This window comes from Pieris napi, chromosome Z (assembly GCF_905475465.1).
Source record: "Pieris napi chromosome Z, ilPieNapi1.2, whole genome shotgun sequence".
Taxonomy (NCBI): Eukaryota; Metazoa; Arthropoda; class Insecta; order Lepidoptera; family Pieridae; genus Pieris; species Pieris napi.
The window spans coordinates 531,378-550,258 of NC_062259.1; the positions used below are offsets into that span (position 1 = coordinate 531,378).

Consider the following 18,881-nt stretch of genomic DNA (forward strand, 5'->3'; position numbering starts at 1 on the left):
GATAATAATATAGAAGTATCAAAATTTAATAACAGCAAAGAGGTTGATAAAAATTAATCGCAAATGTAGCTAAGCGTTAAAACTCTTCGGTTGGATGAAATTTAGTATTTTTATTTATTCCTTGAAATCTAAAGAAGGCTCTTGTGAGGAGAATAAGTTGGAAAAATTGTAGTGAAAAACCTAAAAACTAGTTTTTATTCGGTGTTCAATATGTTCAAAGTGTTCAATATGTTGGTATGTACTTAAAAGGTAGGCTAAGTAAATAATCATATTAAGGCGAAACGAATTTGCGGCGCCTAGTAATGAATAAACTCAGAAACATTATTCGGTAATAATCACGCTACAACCTTTTACCTCTGGGCCATAGATTTGTGAATCTGTTTCATTATCATTTGTCAACATAATAGGCAAATAGGTCAGCCTCCTGTGCCTTACCCCCGCCGCCGTGTTGGGTCTAAGGCAAGCTTTCCTCACAATGTTTTCCTTCACCGTTCGAATGTTAAACTCACACATAGACATTCCATTGGTGCGCATCTAACCTATGACCTCAGGGATGAAAGTCGCTCGCTGAAGCCACTAGGCCAACACTGCTCTTCCACAGAGTTATATTTAAGTTAAATCTCTGTCGACTGATTTACTTTTCTTGATTATGATAGAACATGAAAGAACGATATTCAAGAAAAGAGTTTCTATAATCAAACATTTGACGGATGTAAATTTGTTGTTGAAAAGAAATTTGTGAATTAAATTTTCTGTGGGAAATGTAAGTAATTTTATCAATAATATAATGTTGAATATGAGGAATCTTAGTGTGAGGACATGGAACTCACCTGCGTCAGCAAGCCATCACCATATATAAAACTTCCCCAGGCCTGAACCTAACACTGTCAACTGGCTGGCTGCACACCGGCCTGACTCCTGCTACTCCGTTTCTCGTATTATGAAGATGACAGTAAGTCAAATTAGCATTAACAATATAAATATTCTTAAAGTGATTAAATTAACATTAGGGAGTTTTCTTGCCTCATGAAACAGATACTTATAGGAGCTAAATGGTTGTAGCGAGAATATCGTAATCAGGCAAAGGCTGATCACCTAATTGTCTATTAAGAAATAGGCAAAATTCTAAAGTCAACTCAAGGTTGTAGACAGCCTGTTTTTGGCAAGTCTAATGCATAAAACTTTTTGATTTAGCGAGGGTCGTTTTCCGTGTCTCATGCCCTCTATTTAGCAGCCTTAGTGATGACTGCTATGTCATATTATTGGTTCAATGGGGTCAATTTTATTAAACCTAAAATTTTAGTAAATCTTTGAAAGTCGTATACCTACTAATATTATAAAGAGGAAAGATTTGATTCCATTCAATAGGCTCCAAAACTACAGAACTTATTTCCCCATTAGGACACTACTATGATGAACATACGCTATGTATTTAAAAAAGTTAGAGTATAAAATTACGATGGTATAATCCGAATGAAAAAGACCAATAAAGATTCCTATATGTTGCGGAAACAATTGACGTCACTATCTACAAAATAATCTTTTGCATTTAAAAGTCTATTCACCGAAAGCAGACCACAGCTAATATACAATATAATGAACACTTTTGTTCTGGTCCCTCGTCAGTACATCCCTCTGCCCCAAAGCTGAAATGGACAGTGACGGAATGGTGGCGGTTGTACGAGGTCTGGGCAACTCCGCCCTGACAGTTACGTTAGTTGACGGATGTCGACAATACACTCTGCAGCCTGAGGGTTATTCAATTCAATATATGTTCTTAGTATAATTACCAATTCAAGTAAGGGTCATTTAAAAAAAAACGTACCAATTCTTCGCCTGCAACGCACTTGCAAGTTCTGATGACTGTCCATGGGTGGTATCACTTCACATCAGATGAGCCTCCTGCCTGTTGCTGTTGTATAATAAAAGTTATTAAAATTTGCACTTCGTGGGACTCTCACTTCTCACTTCACTGTCGCACATTTAAAGGCCGATTTACATTATCATTAGTGTTTAGGAGAGTGCTTTAGGATAGTACTTTAGTTGAAACATGTAAACGCTACTTGCTTTAGTAAACGCTACGCTAAAGAACTTGCCTTTCAAGTTGTACTAAAGCACTCTCCTAAACACTAAGATAATGTTATTCGGCCTTAACAGTCGCATGGTGAAGGAATACATCGTGAGGAAACCTTAGACCCATGTGTCTCAGAAGGTTGAACACCTACTTGCCTATTAGGTAATAAAGCCCAGGCTTTGAAGGTTGTAGCGCCACAGGTTCAGCTATTAATATTAATATTTGTAGATGAGATAAGTTATAGATGTCGCTTCTGTAGAGTCGGAGAGGATTCCTGGCACAAATCCAATTTGTAACTAGAAATACTAGAACATGAATTTTCACAGTTTTAGCCACCAATGAAACGCGACAAACATCAGCGCAGTGTCATGACGCAGTTCGCAGTGACAGCTGTGCCCAAGCCACTGACGGCAGATATGCCAGCACATATAGGGTACAAAAATTATTTGTTTCCCACATATTTTTTGTATGCCAGTGCGCAATCAAATAGGTCTATCTAGATTCTAGATGGAAATCTTATATTTATTTATTCTTAAAAATACATAAATTATCCTTACTGTACTATGCAAATGCAATAATTGGTAAGTTTCAAATTTATTTTTATCGTTCTTTACGACTTAATACCTAAGTAATATTAAGGAGGCGCATGGCTTTGGACCCCTTAAAAAGATGATGAATGATTATGTATGCATGATATAAATGATATTGTCTCAGTTCCCAGTGTAGTACGTCGTTTTGTGGGGTTAAATAGCATGCACCACCACATTATTGCATCGTGCACTATTGCCGAGTGATAAAATATATAACATTACCCAATAATGTCGAAAAAAATTAAAATATAATCTTAATATATATAAATTACGTGTCACGTTGTTTGTCCGCGATGAACTCCTAAACTACCGAACCGATATCAATCAAATTTGCACACCGTGTGTAGTTTGATCCAACTTAAAAGATAGGATAGCTTACATCTCAATTTATACCCGCAATATTATTTTATTGCAAAATATATTTTGTTTATTATTTGATAGTCACAATTCTAACAGATGGGCGCTATGTTGAAAGTACCAACGTTTCACATAAGCTACAATTTAATGGCATAACCACCAAAAAAGCATGGTGGTCCCCATGGCTGGTGTTCTCCTACCGTTTCCCTTGAATAGTTTACTTCTATGTAATATAACAAAAACCTTAGCCACCGCAACGCTTGGCCGGTCTGCTAGTGAATTATATAATATTAAATGCATTTTTAGATGACGCATTGCCACGTGAACCCAACGTCGCCCCAGATAGAGGTGACAGAGTTCCCACCACAACGAGCTGAATTATGTCCAGGTTAATTTAAATCAAATTATTTTTAATAACAAATATTTAACTAAATATTGTCTCCCAGAAGAGCGGTACGCACGAACTGCGTCCACAATTTGCAGTCAAGTTATGGTACTTAACCAATTCTTAAAAGGCATTTGTGAGCCCTCTGGCATTGAGTGTGTCTGGGGGCCATATCACATCGGGTAAGCCTCCTGCCCGTTTGCCCCACGTATACGTATATCTATAAGGAAAAGGATTATCGTAATCCTTTGTTACGTTACGAGGACGTTGAACAATTAATGAAGATGAACGGGACACCTTGCGAGGAGCTAATTGACAAATCTTTGTTTTTAATTTATTTTATTATTATTTGATTGACAAAGACAAGAGAAGGGACGATGGATAACGATTTGCAGGCAAGGTGTGGTCAAGAGTGGGGCGAGATACGGCTAAAGGCTGTTATCATTTATATATTCACGTCTTTTTCCCAAAGGGATAGGCAGAGCTGGCTGGATGGATGGTTTAAAAGCCGGCAACGCACCCAATAAAAATGGCTGTGTATGGGTTGCGATGGCTGCCCTTTTTAGGCATCCAGCAGGCTCGTTTGCCACCCTATTATATATAAAAAAAAAGATGGATCCCCACTTGCTACGGTGCCCTGACCTCGCGTTATCCACGCTTGACATCCACTATGCTCCTCGGTTAAGGGAACTTTTAATCCCTTTTAATTTCAGGTCAAGGCAATTTTGAAATTGGTGGTAACGGCAGTGGTGAGAAGTACCACGCAAAGAAGTCAACCACATTCAGGGGCGGGATGAGTTGGCCTGATAAAGGTAGGTTTATGGACTAGGCCCATTTTGTTGGACTTTGTGGTAAAGTTATCTTTATTAATGTTTTTTATGAAATCATCGTAATACGAGTATATTCAATATAAAGAAGATCCCTCTTCAGTACTCATGTCTAAGCGTCGTGGTCAGCTAGGAAGCAACTGGAGCGGACTATCTGTTCCATCCGCTTCTGCCCAGCGCCTCTCTTATGCCATTGTCTAGTTTTGAGGAGGGTGATCTTTTGCGTTCCGCGTTACCAATCAAGTAAACTCAAACTCAAACTCAAAATATCTTTATTCAAGTAGGTAACCAAGTACACTTTTGAATAGTCAAGTTAAATTAATCGTAAATTTACATTTACTACCAGTTCGCAAGTCAAGGGCGTAGAGCGGGTAAGAAGAACTGGCAAGAAACTTTCCGCCACTCTTCTTAATCGCCAAGTATTGTCATACAAATTGTTTGAACTGGAGCGATTCAATCCCAAGGATTAGGATCATTTAAGTAGTCCTCAAATTTATAAAAAGCTTTGTTGATTAATTTTCATTTAACGAGGACTTTGAATTTATTTAGTGATAATTCTCTAATTGCGCTTGGGAGTTTGTTGTAAAAACGAATACAATTTCCATATAAGGAGTGGTTTATCTTTTGGAGCCTGGTTGGTCGTACACTCAAATTAGTTCTATTTCGCGTATTATACTGGTGAAAGTCACCATTTGTTTTAAAATCGTTTATATTTTTTTGGACATACAACAAGGCTTCAAGAATATATTGACCAGATAGTGTCATAATATTTAATTCCTTAAACTTATTCCGTACCGACTCCCTCGGAGAAACACAACAAATACCCCGAACAGCCCGCTTCTGCAGCACAAATATGGATTGAACCTCTGCAGCAGCACCCCACAATAAAATGCCGTACGACATAACGCTATGAAAGTAGCTATGATACACAATTTTAGCCGTGTCCTCATCAGTAAACTGTCGGATTTTCTTTACTGCATATGCTGCAGAGCTCAGCCTATTCGAAAGAGTCTCTATGTGTGGGCCCCATTGGAGTTTACTATCTATTGTTATGCCTAGAAAAACAGTTTTGTCAACAAAGTTTAGTTCACTGTCCTTAATTTTCAGGTTACCAATATCTCGCTTTACGCTAGTAGTTGTAAATCTAATACATTTTGTTTTATTCTCATTAAGCAATAAGTTATTTACATTAAACCAGTTAACTATACGAGAGATAGAATTGTTTACATCGTCCAATAATACGTTATTCCTATTCACTTTAAATAGAAGTGAAGTGTCATCAGCAAACAATACCATCTCATGAACTTCGTTGACAAAGAATGGGAGGTCATTTATGTAAATCAGAAATAAGAAAGGCCCGAGAATCGATCCTTGGGGGACGCCCATTGATACCTGCGAACCCGGAGAGGTGACTCCATTGACATAAACTCTTTGGATCCTTCCCTTTAAATATGAATTCATCAGGCTGGAAGCTTTGCCATCAACGCCATAGTGTTGAAGCTTTCCAACGAGTATATCAGGATGAACACAGTCAAAGGCCTTTGACAGGTCACAAAAGACGCCGACTCCATCATATGATTCTTCCCAGGCGTTAAATATGTCCGAAATCAACTTCACACCGGCATCGATTGTGGAGCGACCCTTAGTGAAACCATACTGTTTATTATGTAAGAGTTTATTTTTATTAAAATGTAAAGAAAGCTGGTCTAGCATTATCTTTTCAAAAACTTTGCTCAACGCAGGGAGCACGGAAACAGGTCTGAAGTTTGACGGATCAGACTCACTACCTGCCTTGAACAACGGTGTAATCTTACTTAATTTCATTTCGTCCGGAAAGACTCCACAATCGATACAGCTGTTAAAAATTATAGACAATTCAGAGCTTATTACATTAATAACGGAATTTAAAATGACTGTTGACATACCCCATATATCTTTACTTTTTTTAAAATTAATAAGCTTAAAAGTTTTAACGATATCATTACAAGTTATATGTTTAAACTGAAATTTAATATTACATTCAGGTACACATTTTTCTAGCAATGAGATCGCAGCAGCAGGTGAAGAATCTAGGGACTTGGTCGTATTTAGCGGTACATTTGTAAAGAACTCTTCAAAAGACCTACCTCCAAGTTCCCATCGCCTCTGCGCATTGTATGGCCGAAATAAGATATATTCAGGATCGATGTATTGGTGCGCATCCACCGCTGTTATCCATACCCACTAAAAATCCAAAGAAGAGAAAAAGAGTGGGCAGTCTTAAGAACGTGGGCTGACGACATGACTTGACAAGAGATAGCAGGAAAAGATTGGCTATTTTGGGTTTGGATTGGCAAAGAGACATCTAGAAAGGATTGGAGGAGGCTTTCGCCCAACAGGGGTCCATCTTCACAGGCGACTAACATTTATCTACTAACATTTAGCAATAAGTAAATACTAACATTTGAAATGGCTTAACTTCCATTGGAAATAGAAATAGAAAAGACTTTATTATTATAAGCAGCCTAAGAACTTCAGAGAACATCCATGAGATTTAACATTCGCTCGAACGGTGAAGAACAACATCATAAGGAATCCGGCTTGCCTTAAACCCAACACGACAGCGGGTGTCAGGCACGGACGGCTGATCACATACTTGCCCATTAGATTGACAAATGGTCAAGAAATGAATAGATAAGCCTGAGATCCAGCCCTAAAGTACACGAAATTCGTTTCCAGGTTCAGTATTCGCATCTCGTCCCTCTGTGCAGCCGGACTCGTTCGCCAGTTCACTTCGGAAATATCCGAGTATGTCTCCGGAGAGGTCTTCAGAGATTTTGGAGCGATTAGTCTCTTTTGCACAGAATAGAAGTGGTAAGCAGCTCCATTTAAAAAATCATCATAATTAGTGTTTCAGTGTTTGACGGCCTCATTGTTCTAATGTCTTCGACTGGAGATCATGGTTCGATTCCCGGGTCATAGAGAGACAATAATTGTAGGCTCTAAGTTCAGCAGTTGGATCCGCAGGGTAATATTTCTATGATAATTTTACTGTTGTCTTATAATAATTCATGTATCAACCTACAAAATAGAATGAATAAAAAAAATATCAAGTACAGTATATATTCGGGTTACATTAAGTAGACCTCCATGGAAGGTCGTGTACCATATACTTAATTTATGTGACGGCCTCCAAATTCGTTCATTTTATCTTCTATTTTCTAATCTTTCCCCGCTATGATATTTCACCTTCCCAGGATTTTCTTCCCAATATATATACGTATATATATATATTTCAAGTAAGGGTCCTTTTGGCCCATCATAAACGCGGGCATTGTAACCCCACAGAATAGTTAGTTTAAGATTTCGCTTGATAATAAGCGAAAACTTAAACTACTGAATATATTTTTTCATTAAACACAATATTTTGGGGATGTGTTAAGAAGTTTAAATGGTTTAATTAATTTATATTAAACATAGTTGCATTGTTTAGTTTTTAATCAATTTAAGGTTATATCTCATTGACATGGGGTCGTTGACCTTCGTATGTCTTTGGACTCAGGGTCGTTAACCTTCAAATGTCTGAACTTCCAAATATTATACAATTTGACTTTTTAGGTTATTAATATATAAGAGAATATGGTTTATAATTTTTATGTTCAGTTTATTTGCGGTGTCAATTATAAATAATTGACATTATTATTAAAAAATACTATATTTTTATCCAGGTATCAAATCCAAATCGTCATCACCAACGCGCACCGTTGAGTCGGACAGTCAAAACATCAGTTTGGAATCTCGAAGGAAACAAATACCCGACCCTGAAGTTAATCTTAGGAGACGGTATGTGTGTGTGTGTGTATGTTAAAGTGTGTACCTTAAGCTTTGACTTGTTTAAGCTATCTAATGCTTAAGGAGTATTAAGAATATCCATAACGATCACCTGCATCATGAGCACATCTCCACGTACACACCTTCACTTTTACACCATCACATTACACAACTGAATTAGGTATTACCTACTTAGTTTAGTGTTAAATATTTTTTATTGATTTTTCCCTTTCGTAAATGAATCTTTTTGTACATTATGTAGTCCATCTTTCGTTACAAGCTTAGTATTTTTATTATATAATATATTTATATATCTTAGCTGAAGAATTATAAATAAAAATAAATAACCCGTCAATAAAACATCTAATAACTCTTGCCCATACAAGACCGGAATGTCTTAGGCAACATATACAAATTGGGGAATTGTAATATATTCTTTATAAAGATTACGGATCAAACTGACGAGGAGAAAGCTCGTCTGATGTTAGTGATACTGCCCATGGACACTCTCACTGCCAGAGGGCTCGCAATTGCCAGTATTTTAGGAATTGGTGCGCTCTTTGAAGAACCCTTAGTCTATTTGGTTTAGAAATACTTCAGAGGGTTGGTTCCACATAATATTAGGGGCACCAAAACTCTCAGTGGTGGTACGGATGTCAAGGTGATAATAGGACAAGGAAAAAGTAAGGTTATGTTACTATTTCCAGCACAGAAGAGTCGCCAACAAGAGATGGCAGAAGAGAAGAGTCGTGGCGAAGAAATACATTTTGTAGAAGCCATGATATCAGATATTTAAGAGAAGTTACCAAAGCTGTAAGAGAAGGGATACGATCGCATGTGAGTCTTGGTCATTTCAGAACCTTTTTAAGAAAAATACCAGTGGCGCTACAACCTTTTTTCTTAGGTCTGGGCCTCAGAATTCTATATCTGTTTCATGATCATTCGTCAATCTAAAAGGCAAGTAGGTGATCAGCCTCCTGTAACACGCCGACTTGGCTCTAAGGTTTCCTCACGATGTTTTCCTTCGTACGAGTGAATGTAATGCGTACATAGAAAGTCAAGTGGTGCACAGCCATGACTCTCCCTTTCAGGGATGAGAGACACGCTGGCGCCACTAGGCCAACACTACTCTCAGCTCTTTCATAACAAAGTTAATATATATGTATGAGATTATGTATAAAGAGAATTATTGTTTTATTAGAATGGCAACACTAAACATAGACATTACAGGTTGTAAATTGTCAAAGTCAAAGTCAGTAATGCGTCGAATCATTGGTTCAATAAATTAGTATCTCCTGGACAGGCGTACAAAAGGCAGCATCTCACTTGATCAGGTGACATTGGGGCCAAACATCTGTCCAGTTTTGTATATAAAAAAAAAGGAATCGATGTTTGAGTTCAGTTGCTGTCAGACAATAACTTGGCAAATATTAATCGAAGCTGCGACATGTATATGTCGCCGGCCTTTAAATAACAATAAATATTATATGTAACGAGGAATCGATTGACTTACAAATCTAGCTATCGTGTTTTGGAATATTTTTGTTTTCAGAATTATCCAGAAAGATTGATTCCAAAACGCGACTCTACCCCGGAAAGAAAAAACGCAAAGGTACTTTTTACTGTACAGTGGTATCTCGACATACGAGCTTTTGTTCCGTTACATTTCTCGTATCTTAAAGCATTTTTCCCCATCGAAATTAATCCGTTTCAGCACCCAAAACACCACCTCATTTACGGGATTATAAGAAAATGATTTTTTTAATGCAATAGGAAGCAAACGGGCAGGAGGCTCACCCGATGTTAAGTGATACCGCCGGCCACGAACACTCACATTGCCAGAAGGCTCGTAAGTGCGATGCCAGCCCTTTAAGAATTGGTACGCTCCTTTCTTAAAGGACCCTTAGTCGTAATGGTTGGAAAATACTTTAGTGGGCAGCTGGTTCCGCATAGTGGTGGTGCGAGGCCTTAAAAAACGCTCAGTTGTGTATGGTACGTCGAGGTGATACGGATGGTATTATGTATTCTGCCTTGACGTCCGATAATGAAACTCAGCTGCAGGTATTAATCAGAACCACTCCTCTGAACACTCTCCATGGTAAACGCCAAGGGATCAAGCCGCTCGGATAGTGATTGATAGTCGACGATTCGAATCGCGGATTTCACGCTTTAATCCAATAGACATCATCTTCGGACCAGACTAGCAGACTTAGTGGTAGAAACTGTGTAGTGTGCGATTCCTCCAAATCTTGCTCTCATATCAGAAGACTCGTATATCGAGGTACCACTGTATTTTGAAAACTTATTTTTTTATTTAAAAAAAATATCTTTAAAGTAAAACAAATTTCGAATGTATTATTTACGTTTCCATATTCACTTTGATGATTCTATCGGGCTTTTACATTTTTTTAAATATTATTTAATTTTTTTCAGACTCGAAATTCTGTGAATATGGAAATACAAGGTAAAAAATTTGTCGTATTTTGATATTTTTTTGTATGCAGAGAATTTTCGGAACCTAACAGATAGATAGAGAATAGATGAATTAGAGCGTATTTATAGTTTTAGTAGTAATAAAATATAGCTCAGTTCTAACCATGTAGAATTTGTCATGGGGAGTGTTCAGAAGAGGTTTGCGGATAATCGGACGTCCGTCGTTTCACAACTGAGCGTTGAAAGGCAGTCTTTGGGCCCCACCACTATGTGGAATTCGACTTAGAGTCCTTCAAGGAGCGTACTCTCAAAGACCGGCGATGTACTAGCGAACCTTCTGGCATTTAGAGTGTACATTGATGACAGGCAATCCGAACCAATTCGACGTAGGGTCCTCTGATATTGTCCATGGGAGGTATAACTTAACATCAGGTGAGCCTCCTGCCCGTTTGCCCCCTGTTCTATAAAAAAGTACGTCCTGTCAGTGTACCAATGAATTGATAGCTATAGAACAGACATGTTTTAGACCCAAGCTACATGAGTCAAGCACAAGGCTGATCACCTACTTGCCTAAAGAAGCAGATACAGCTGATACTATTTAGGGATGTAGCGTCAATGGTTATAATGACAATTGAAAAGAAAAGCGTTTTAAATGGATGATATCACTGTTATTGTTTTCTATTTTAGCCGCAGTACAAATGGTCTCCCGTGAAGTAATCACTTTGCCGACCAAAAAGCCATCTCAAAGAAATGTGAGTATAATAAACATACATCAAAACATAATCCTATCTTAACAGGTGACCCTACATCGACAAGAATGAAATAAAAAAACACGAAATAAGAACTTAATGGAAAAATCCAAAAAATGTTTAAATAATAGAACTTTGGTCAGATCACTCAACTCGTTAACTGAAGTAATTGGAAATCATTCTGCCGCACCCAACAGGCACTAAACTAAGGCACTGTAGTACTTCTCGGCGTACTCCTAGCTCATTGTAGCCACTTTAATAACATACTGTTAAAAAAATTACATAACAAACGTTAGTTATTGTTATTTTCATAGACCCCTTTTGGGTAAAGGCCTCCTCCTGAACTTTATATTCGGATTTGTAATTTGGTACTCTCCATTTCTCCCCAGAAACCTTAACTATGTCATCAGCCCATCGCTTTTGCGATCTTCTCACGTTTCATTTTGCTGGAGGGAACTCCAGCAGGTAGCTTTGGCGGTCCAACTTTTATCTGTGTACCTTGAAATATGGCCTGCCCATTCCATTCCAGCTGTAAGAAGCTCGTCTCAGTGATCTTAGTTTTCGCGCTGATGTGGTCACTTCGAATTTTGTGAATATATAGAACTACAAGCTCTTGCTTACAAGAGTAAGAATGAAATTGGATAAATGTTAAATTCTCTTTACAGATAGCGATATCACAAACGCCATCCATGTCAGACGACCCAGAAGGTAATCAAGAATACTCAAAACACATTCAAACAAAACCATATAATATAAATCGCATTAAAAGGAGTCTATCAGATGAAGAAGTTAGAAGAGATGATTTACATAAAAAAATCGGATATAAAAAGTTTAAGAATTACAGACCAAATTTAAGTAATATTTTCTATACAGAAGTAACTAAAACACTTGACGAAGATTTTGCTGAAATTTTAGATGATTGGCTCAGCATAATTCCTTTAAAACCTATAGATTACTTCGGAAGACAGATAGACAAGGAATATATTTTTTATGATTTATTTGAACGGTTGAAGAAGACGTCCAGTAGCTTACCAGAGCATAATAGAAGAGAGAAGATAAAAAATGATGTTATTGAGCTTCTGAATGAGTATCCGGTAGATTTCAAAGGAAATAAACTAACGTTTTTCAGTAAATTGGCGGATATACTTATAGATAAAATTAAAAATTTACGCAGAAATGTACGAAGCAGTTTGAATAGCTTGTATGATTTCCCTATAATGAAGAAAAGATATATTCCGCCAACGGATAGTGAATTACGAAGTTTTTTGGTTTTAGAAGTTGAGACATTTGTCAAAAGAGTGGGTTTAATGCTTGGCAGGTATACATTGCTTGCTTTAGAAGAAGAGTTATTAGATATATTAATAGTATTTATGGAAAATCTTCATTCAAGCGATGACGAGTCGTTCAAACAAGATGTTATTGCTACAGTTGTTGATCACGGATTTTCGGAACTTCAAGCAGTGCGATTTGCACAAGTTTTATTAAGACATCTCAAAGAAACATTTATTAATACAGAGAAAACTAGACCGGGGTTGGTGGTTATGCCTAGTTTGGTAACACGGAATAAAACCCAGTCAGATTCACTAGAAGAATACCATAAACAGCTTTGTGAGCAAATCAATGAATGGCTTACCTCTATAGAAGCAATATTGCCACGGATTAATGAAAGGGGATTCAGACAAGTAGTAGTCAATGATTTAGCAGGAGATATTATAGACAGACATAAGTATTTAGAAATGAATCCTTCGACTTCGGAAAATGAGTTGGAGTACTTGAAATATCAAATCTTCAAATGGATAAATAAACTCGCAAATGAAGACACGTTACGGCCAAGTGAACATGCCCCGGATTTAATGAGGAGAATTCAAAATATTCCCATACCGATATCGAGATTTAGTCACACTCAAACAAATCAATCTCTCGTTTGTCCGGAAGAATCGTGCTCAATGCAAACTATAGAACCATACAGAAATGAACTCAACGCTACCAGGACGAATGCAAATATTAAAACTGCAAGTCTAGAAACACCTAAAATCCCGAATAATTTAATGTCAAAGATTGATAGAATAAACAATGACTATGAGCAGTTTGTGAGGGAGTGGGTTCTAAAGATACCTATTCAAACGTCAACACCTGAAGAAGCCGCTTTAGCGGAAAAGGCAAGATTGGGAATTAACAACGGTCTCTGGAAAGCAATAACGAAGTTGAAATGTGATCCGTCTATTGTTGGAAATAGATTTTATTTGGAAGACCTTCTAGATGATGAAATTGAAGAGTTATTAAACTGTCTTCCACAGTCGCAAGAGCTTTTGTCTAAGAAAAATCTACTTAAGTTGGAACTCATCGATAAAACTACAGAGACGATGGAACGTATTCGAGCTGAAACAGCTAAAAATTATCGTCAACAACTTCAGAATAATGTCGATTTATGTCTGCAAGAAGCCGGTCTTAGCGTTGGATTAGATAGTTCTGAAATGGCTCGTGAAGAATTGGAAATAATGAGAATTGTTGAACTTTTTATTTTACAAACAAAATTTAGGGACGATGATGTTGCCAAGTCAGAAGTTTATAGAAAGAGGCTACTCCAGCAAGCGAAACTATTGATAGACGATATAAAACGAGCCCATCACGGAGAAACTAATATTAATTACGCAGTTATTGTATCAAATATTGTTACTTCACTACAACAAGTCCCGATACCAGGAGATAACACAGTCAACGAAGAAGTTGACATTATTTTAATGGAATCTGAAGTGGAACGCTGGTTCAACGACTTACCCATATTCAGAGACTTTAACAACCCAGTGGAAAAATTGCAATGGAAGAAACAAACTGACAACTTAGCTAAGCGAATCGGAGAAATAAGAACTACAGTATCTGCCGATATGCGTGAGAATGTTTTGCGGAATCTGATTTCGAATTTCATAGACAAAACTCCAATACATAGAGACGAGATGTTCAATAAAGAGTTTATGGTGGATGAACTGGTTAATCGAATAAAAAGAATTGATCAGTCTACTCTAGATGATCCTGGAGATTTTAAAGAGTTTTGTCGAAACGCTCCCCCGAGTTCCAGTTATGATAAGTTTTTGAGGTTCGAAAATGAACACTTGAACGATGAATCTGTTAACTACGACGCATTTGCTAATCGAAAACCCTTGAGTTCTTCCTTGAGAGATTCTGGAAACGACTCGTATAGAGAATTTGCAGCTGCGAAACCTAGAAGCTCCAGCCTCAAAGAAGATAAAACTGTACAAAAGGACCAGATCCCACAAATAAACATACAACCTGCTACTCCAGAGTGCTGTAAAGGCCGTGCCCAATCAGATAAGAAATCTCCAGAACCGGGAAGACAAAGGAATTTCCTCAATTCATCCCGAGGAATCGTTTTTAATGAAGACAGCCCTAGTCGTGCAATTAAAGAAGATGTCAAACAAGAGAATCAAATAACATCCGAATGTCAAACTATTTACGCTAAAGTACCAAGTTTCGAAGTTGGTGATGTTGAGTTGAGCCAAGATGGCAGGCAGAGGACTGTTGCTACTAATACTAAAAGCGGAAAGCGATGTATCGATTTCGATGAACTTAAGTGTAGGTGTATCGAACGCTTTTTACGCAAGCGTTGTCGTTTTGAGGATTTAAATGATGTGTCTTGTTTCCCTTTTATGTTTGCTTGTCCTTGTTTCTATTAAATTTTTTGTATCGTCACTAAATTTTATTTGAATTGAAGACACTTTTATAGTATTATTCTATATTTAGCCTGTTTTTTTGTTTTACGTCTGTGACCTGTCTATTTTGTACTTGTTTTTGTTTGTAAATAAACTATCTACATTTGAATTTTCTTTTAAATATTTAAAATGATTAATGTTTTTTATTCCTTTTCAGTATTAACTCTTAGTGAGTCCAGTCCTAAACCAACTCCAATTGTAAGTATAACATATATTATAATAATCAATGTTAGGTTTTACAAAAATGTATACATTTTTTTAGTTTCAGGTCGCCAACTACGCCGCATGTGTACTTACAGCCAAAAATAAGCACGATATTAAACACACCCCCAGTGATAAGAATATAGTAAACAGTAATAACCCACATACAAACCCCGAAAGACGAAACATGTTAAGATTTATTCATGACATATTTCACGATGAAATTAAGAGAAAGCTTTGGAATGAAAAGCTTTTAAAAATAATACAGAAGCTCAAAATGCCAAACGGTGAAACAGAGTTGAGGAAACGTATATATAAAATACTCAATGAAAGTGAATTGACGATTGAAGAGAAACAATTCTCTATTGACCACATCATCGAAGTTATGAAGAATTTAAATGTTCCTATCAAAAGAGATTTCCAAATATTTCACGTTCATGTAGGAAAATCGAATATAAAAGCGTTAGCCGAGTCTTGGGTGACAACTCTGCCCTTGAAAGACGTGTATTTGGATCGTAAATTGGATAAAAATAAAATAATACATCACTCAACAAAAGTGTTACTTCGCGAAATGGATAAGTTTAATAAGATACCTATTATTGCTTTGAAAGATAATATATTAAACGCCTTATCTGATATACCAATAAAGGTCGACTTCCATGAAAAGAGTAACTTTTTAACACAAGAAGTCAATAAGTTCATTCAACTTATAGTTGACTCCAAAGATGATTCTATAGATAGAGAGATATTCAATGTATCACAAGAAAAGGAAGTTGTTACAAGAAACAAAAAAATACTACAGTTGATTGACAAGGAGGTGACCGATATATTTGACAAATGCAATTTTTGTAAAAAATCGCAAAGCGAGCTTTTAAAACTGAAGGTGTTAGACACGATTGAAAATACATTGAACAATGTTAACATTGAAAAGCGAAATTTAAAGCTTAATATTTTGGATATATTAAGGAGTGATGGTAACATGAATCAGCGGGAGGCAAACAATTACACAGAACTCATTGTTTACCGCCTAAATACTGTAGTTAATGAGTACTCAGAAACTCCAAAATGGGTTAGAACCATACTAAGAGCCTGTCGTTCAGATCCAATATTGAAAAAGAATTATGATTTATTTGACGATTCTAAATTACAAAACAGTCTTACAGAACTAATTGTCAAATGGTTAGAGAGCTTCCAACTGGAAGTACCAAAGCTTAAAGAGAAAGAATATATAATTATCGCCGCTAAAGAATTGTCTAACGCAGTACAAGCGAGGTGCAGGTTTTTACAGAACCACCCACGAAGAGTGTCACCGAAAGCTGAAACCGAATTTCTTAAATATCTAATTTTGATATGGATTAATAAAATGCTTGGTCATAACAAAGCAGAAGTATTGAGAAACGCGAATATTCTCCTGAACAATATACTACAATGTCAGCATAAAGTTCTTGTTAAAATTATGAATGCAAATTCTTGTTCAAATATTGTGGATCTCAAGAAATCCTTAGAAATATCTGATACAAATGCATTACAATCATATCGCCAAGCTTCAATAAGTATAGTTAATTTTGCCAAAACAACTCCTAAAAGCAAGTTCATTCAAATTGAAGGCTCCAGTCAAACCTTTAATGATTTAAATACAAACAACTATTTAGATTATTATGAAGCATGCGTCGCTATTTCAATTGATAGGAAATACGTGTACGAATTTATGCCCGTACAATTTATTTATAAACATTACAATGGTGTCTTTCAAAATCATTGCCAAGATCTCTTAAAGGGATTGCCGTTAACTGAACATCTGATTACCAAATTAACCCAAAATGTTGTTAATATAATGTGGAAAGTTTATTACTCCCTTATATCTGACCCAAAAACAAATAGTGAACATTTTGAGATTATATTCGAACGGACTTTTGTAGAGTCTATCAAATCCGAGGTATTAAAGCTTGATTTAAAAGATGGTTGGACGAAAACACTATCGGCACACGCTAGAACTATGTTTCAATGTGTTTGTAAAGAGCAGAGAAGTTGTATTCATAGGATAACATATCTAGAAGTGATGTATAGAGATTTAGGTATAACATCAAAAGATCACGATATTTTGCTTATGAATGTTCTGGATAATTTAATTTTACTTACCAAATTCGAAAAAAAAGATCCGTTTATAGCATACATATATAAAGAAAAAATTAAAGATTCCTTGACAGCGATTATAAATAATGTTAAAAATGTAACTAAAAAGCCAACTGAATTAGATTATATTCATGATAAAGTATTTGATATATTCGATAGAATAGGTCTACATGGAGAAAGTGTTAGTTATGAAGCACAAGCAATTATCACTAGAAATCAATTTAAAGATTGGTTTAAAACGCTACCACTCAAATGTAATACGAATGATGTCTTACAATATAAACTTATGACCGTTTTAGCTAAAAACATTCATATATTATCAACGATTGCCGATAAAGACATGCAAAAAGAAATAGAAAAAGAAGTTATTGGATTTTTAAACGCCGAAATAAATGGAACAGATGCCTACACAGATTTTATCACAAGAAATGAAAATTATACATTTGGTGTATATTTACCAAAAATAAACGGAACGCGTAAAATAGAACACGTACGCTTCGCCGATTCGTGTACCCAGTCCTCCAAGAGTAATAAAAAATCGAGTATTTTAAAGAACAGCAATAAATTCAAAGCGCAGTGCTATTGTATGAAAGATAAATGCAAATGCTATGATTGTGTTAAGAAGGAGAATGATAATAATAGGAAAATAAGAGGAATACCGAAAATAGAGGCAGTGGCTGTTCAAGTTGATATTCCAGTTACCAAAGAAACCAATACAGAGCACCTGATTATTCCTGGTTGCAGTAAGAATATTTAATAATTGCATTCAAAGCACAGTGCTGTATGACAAATGCAAATGTCATGATTGTGTTCAGAGGGAGAATGACAATAGGAAATAGATAAATTGCAGTTACTTAAGAAAACAATACAGAGCACTTGATTATTCCTTGATTGCAGTTAGAATATTGAATAATGACAAGCCAACTTATATTACTAATAAATACTTTGTGATTTGGACAGTCTTTTACGGGGTTTATGCTAGCCCATATTCAAATACATAATTGTTGAATACTTTTTTGGTATATGTAATGTTATCATTTTGAATAGTTTTAAAACTGTTTCGATTTTGTTTTTTAGAAATAAACAATACAATAATTTCTGTTCTTTTTCTCTTAAAGCCTGGTATATATGGAATTTATAAGAGTTGCGCAAATTTGAGATCTTTTGAGAACCTCTTTAATATTATATCAGTGCAGTAGAATATTATCTACTATATAAAAATTAGTCGGGTTTTCCATCCTGACGCTATAACTCCAGAACGTACGAACCGATTTTCCCGATTTCGGGCTCCGTGAGGTATAAACCTAAATTTTCTTTGCTATAAAGCAAAGAAAATTCAGGAAAAATTTCATCAGAAAAGCGGGGTCAGCAAACAAAATGTTACATAAAACGAAGCCATCTGGTGGTGAAACGGAGTTCGCCAAGTTTGCTAGTTTCCTATGATAAAAATAAAAATTAGCCTTTCTCCGAGTACATAATCAGGATTACATTGAGTCCAGGTCATGTTGAACACACGACCTCCGACGGAGTAAAGGTTTCCTCCAAATTCTTAAGGCGGAAACATACTACTAAAACGCGACGCGACGTGTCGTGT

At 36.2% G+C, this 18,881-nt stretch overlaps 1 protein-coding gene across 8 annotated transcripts; it reads left to right on the forward strand.

Moving 5' to 3' along the window:
* Positions 1-655: 655 nt before the first annotated feature.
* LOC125062773 lies at positions 656-18,383 on the forward strand. Of its 8 annotated transcripts, none has more exons than XM_047668921.1 (15): positions 656-763; positions 871-952; positions 1,627-1,754; positions 2,401-2,507; positions 3,328-3,409; positions 4,120-4,218; positions 6,952-7,086; positions 7,941-8,055; positions 8,751-8,880; positions 9,596-9,655; positions 10,477-10,507; positions 11,164-11,228; positions 11,891-11,933; positions 15,111-15,151; positions 15,216-18,383. In XM_047668921.1, the coding sequence occupies exons 3-15, from the start codon at positions 1,652-1,654 to the stop codon at positions 18,042-18,044; spliced, it is 3,840 nt and encodes a 1,279-aa protein (XP_047524877.1). In that variant the 5' UTR covers positions 656-763; positions 871-952; positions 1,627-1,651; the 3' UTR covers positions 18,045-18,383. The 8 variants fall into 8 exon arrangements, 7 of the variants coding, with proteins under 7 accessions (XP_047524877.1, XP_047524878.1, XP_047524874.1 ...); XM_047668922.1 differs by having other exon boundaries at positions 15,222-18,383; XR_007119327.1 differs by lacking the exons at positions 10,477-10,507; positions 15,216-18,383.
* Positions 18,384-18,881: the final 498 nt, after the last annotated feature.

What these genes read in the sequence shown, in the direction of transcription:
- LOC125062773 (XM_047668918.1), top strand. Translation starts at nt 1,652, where the DNA reads ATGGACAGTGACGGAATGGTGGCGGTTGTACGAGGTCTGGGCAACTCC. An exon ending in GAAGTTAATCTTAGGAGACG is followed by an intron (nt 8,056 to 8,750) that starts GTATGTGTGTGT and finishes TACTATTTCCAG; the next exon opens with CACAGAAGAGTCGCCAACAA. An exon ending in GAGAAGGGATACGATCGCAT is followed by an intron (nt 8,881 to 9,595) that starts GTGAGTCTTGGT and finishes TTTTGTTTTCAG; the next exon opens with AATTATCCAGAAAGATTGAT.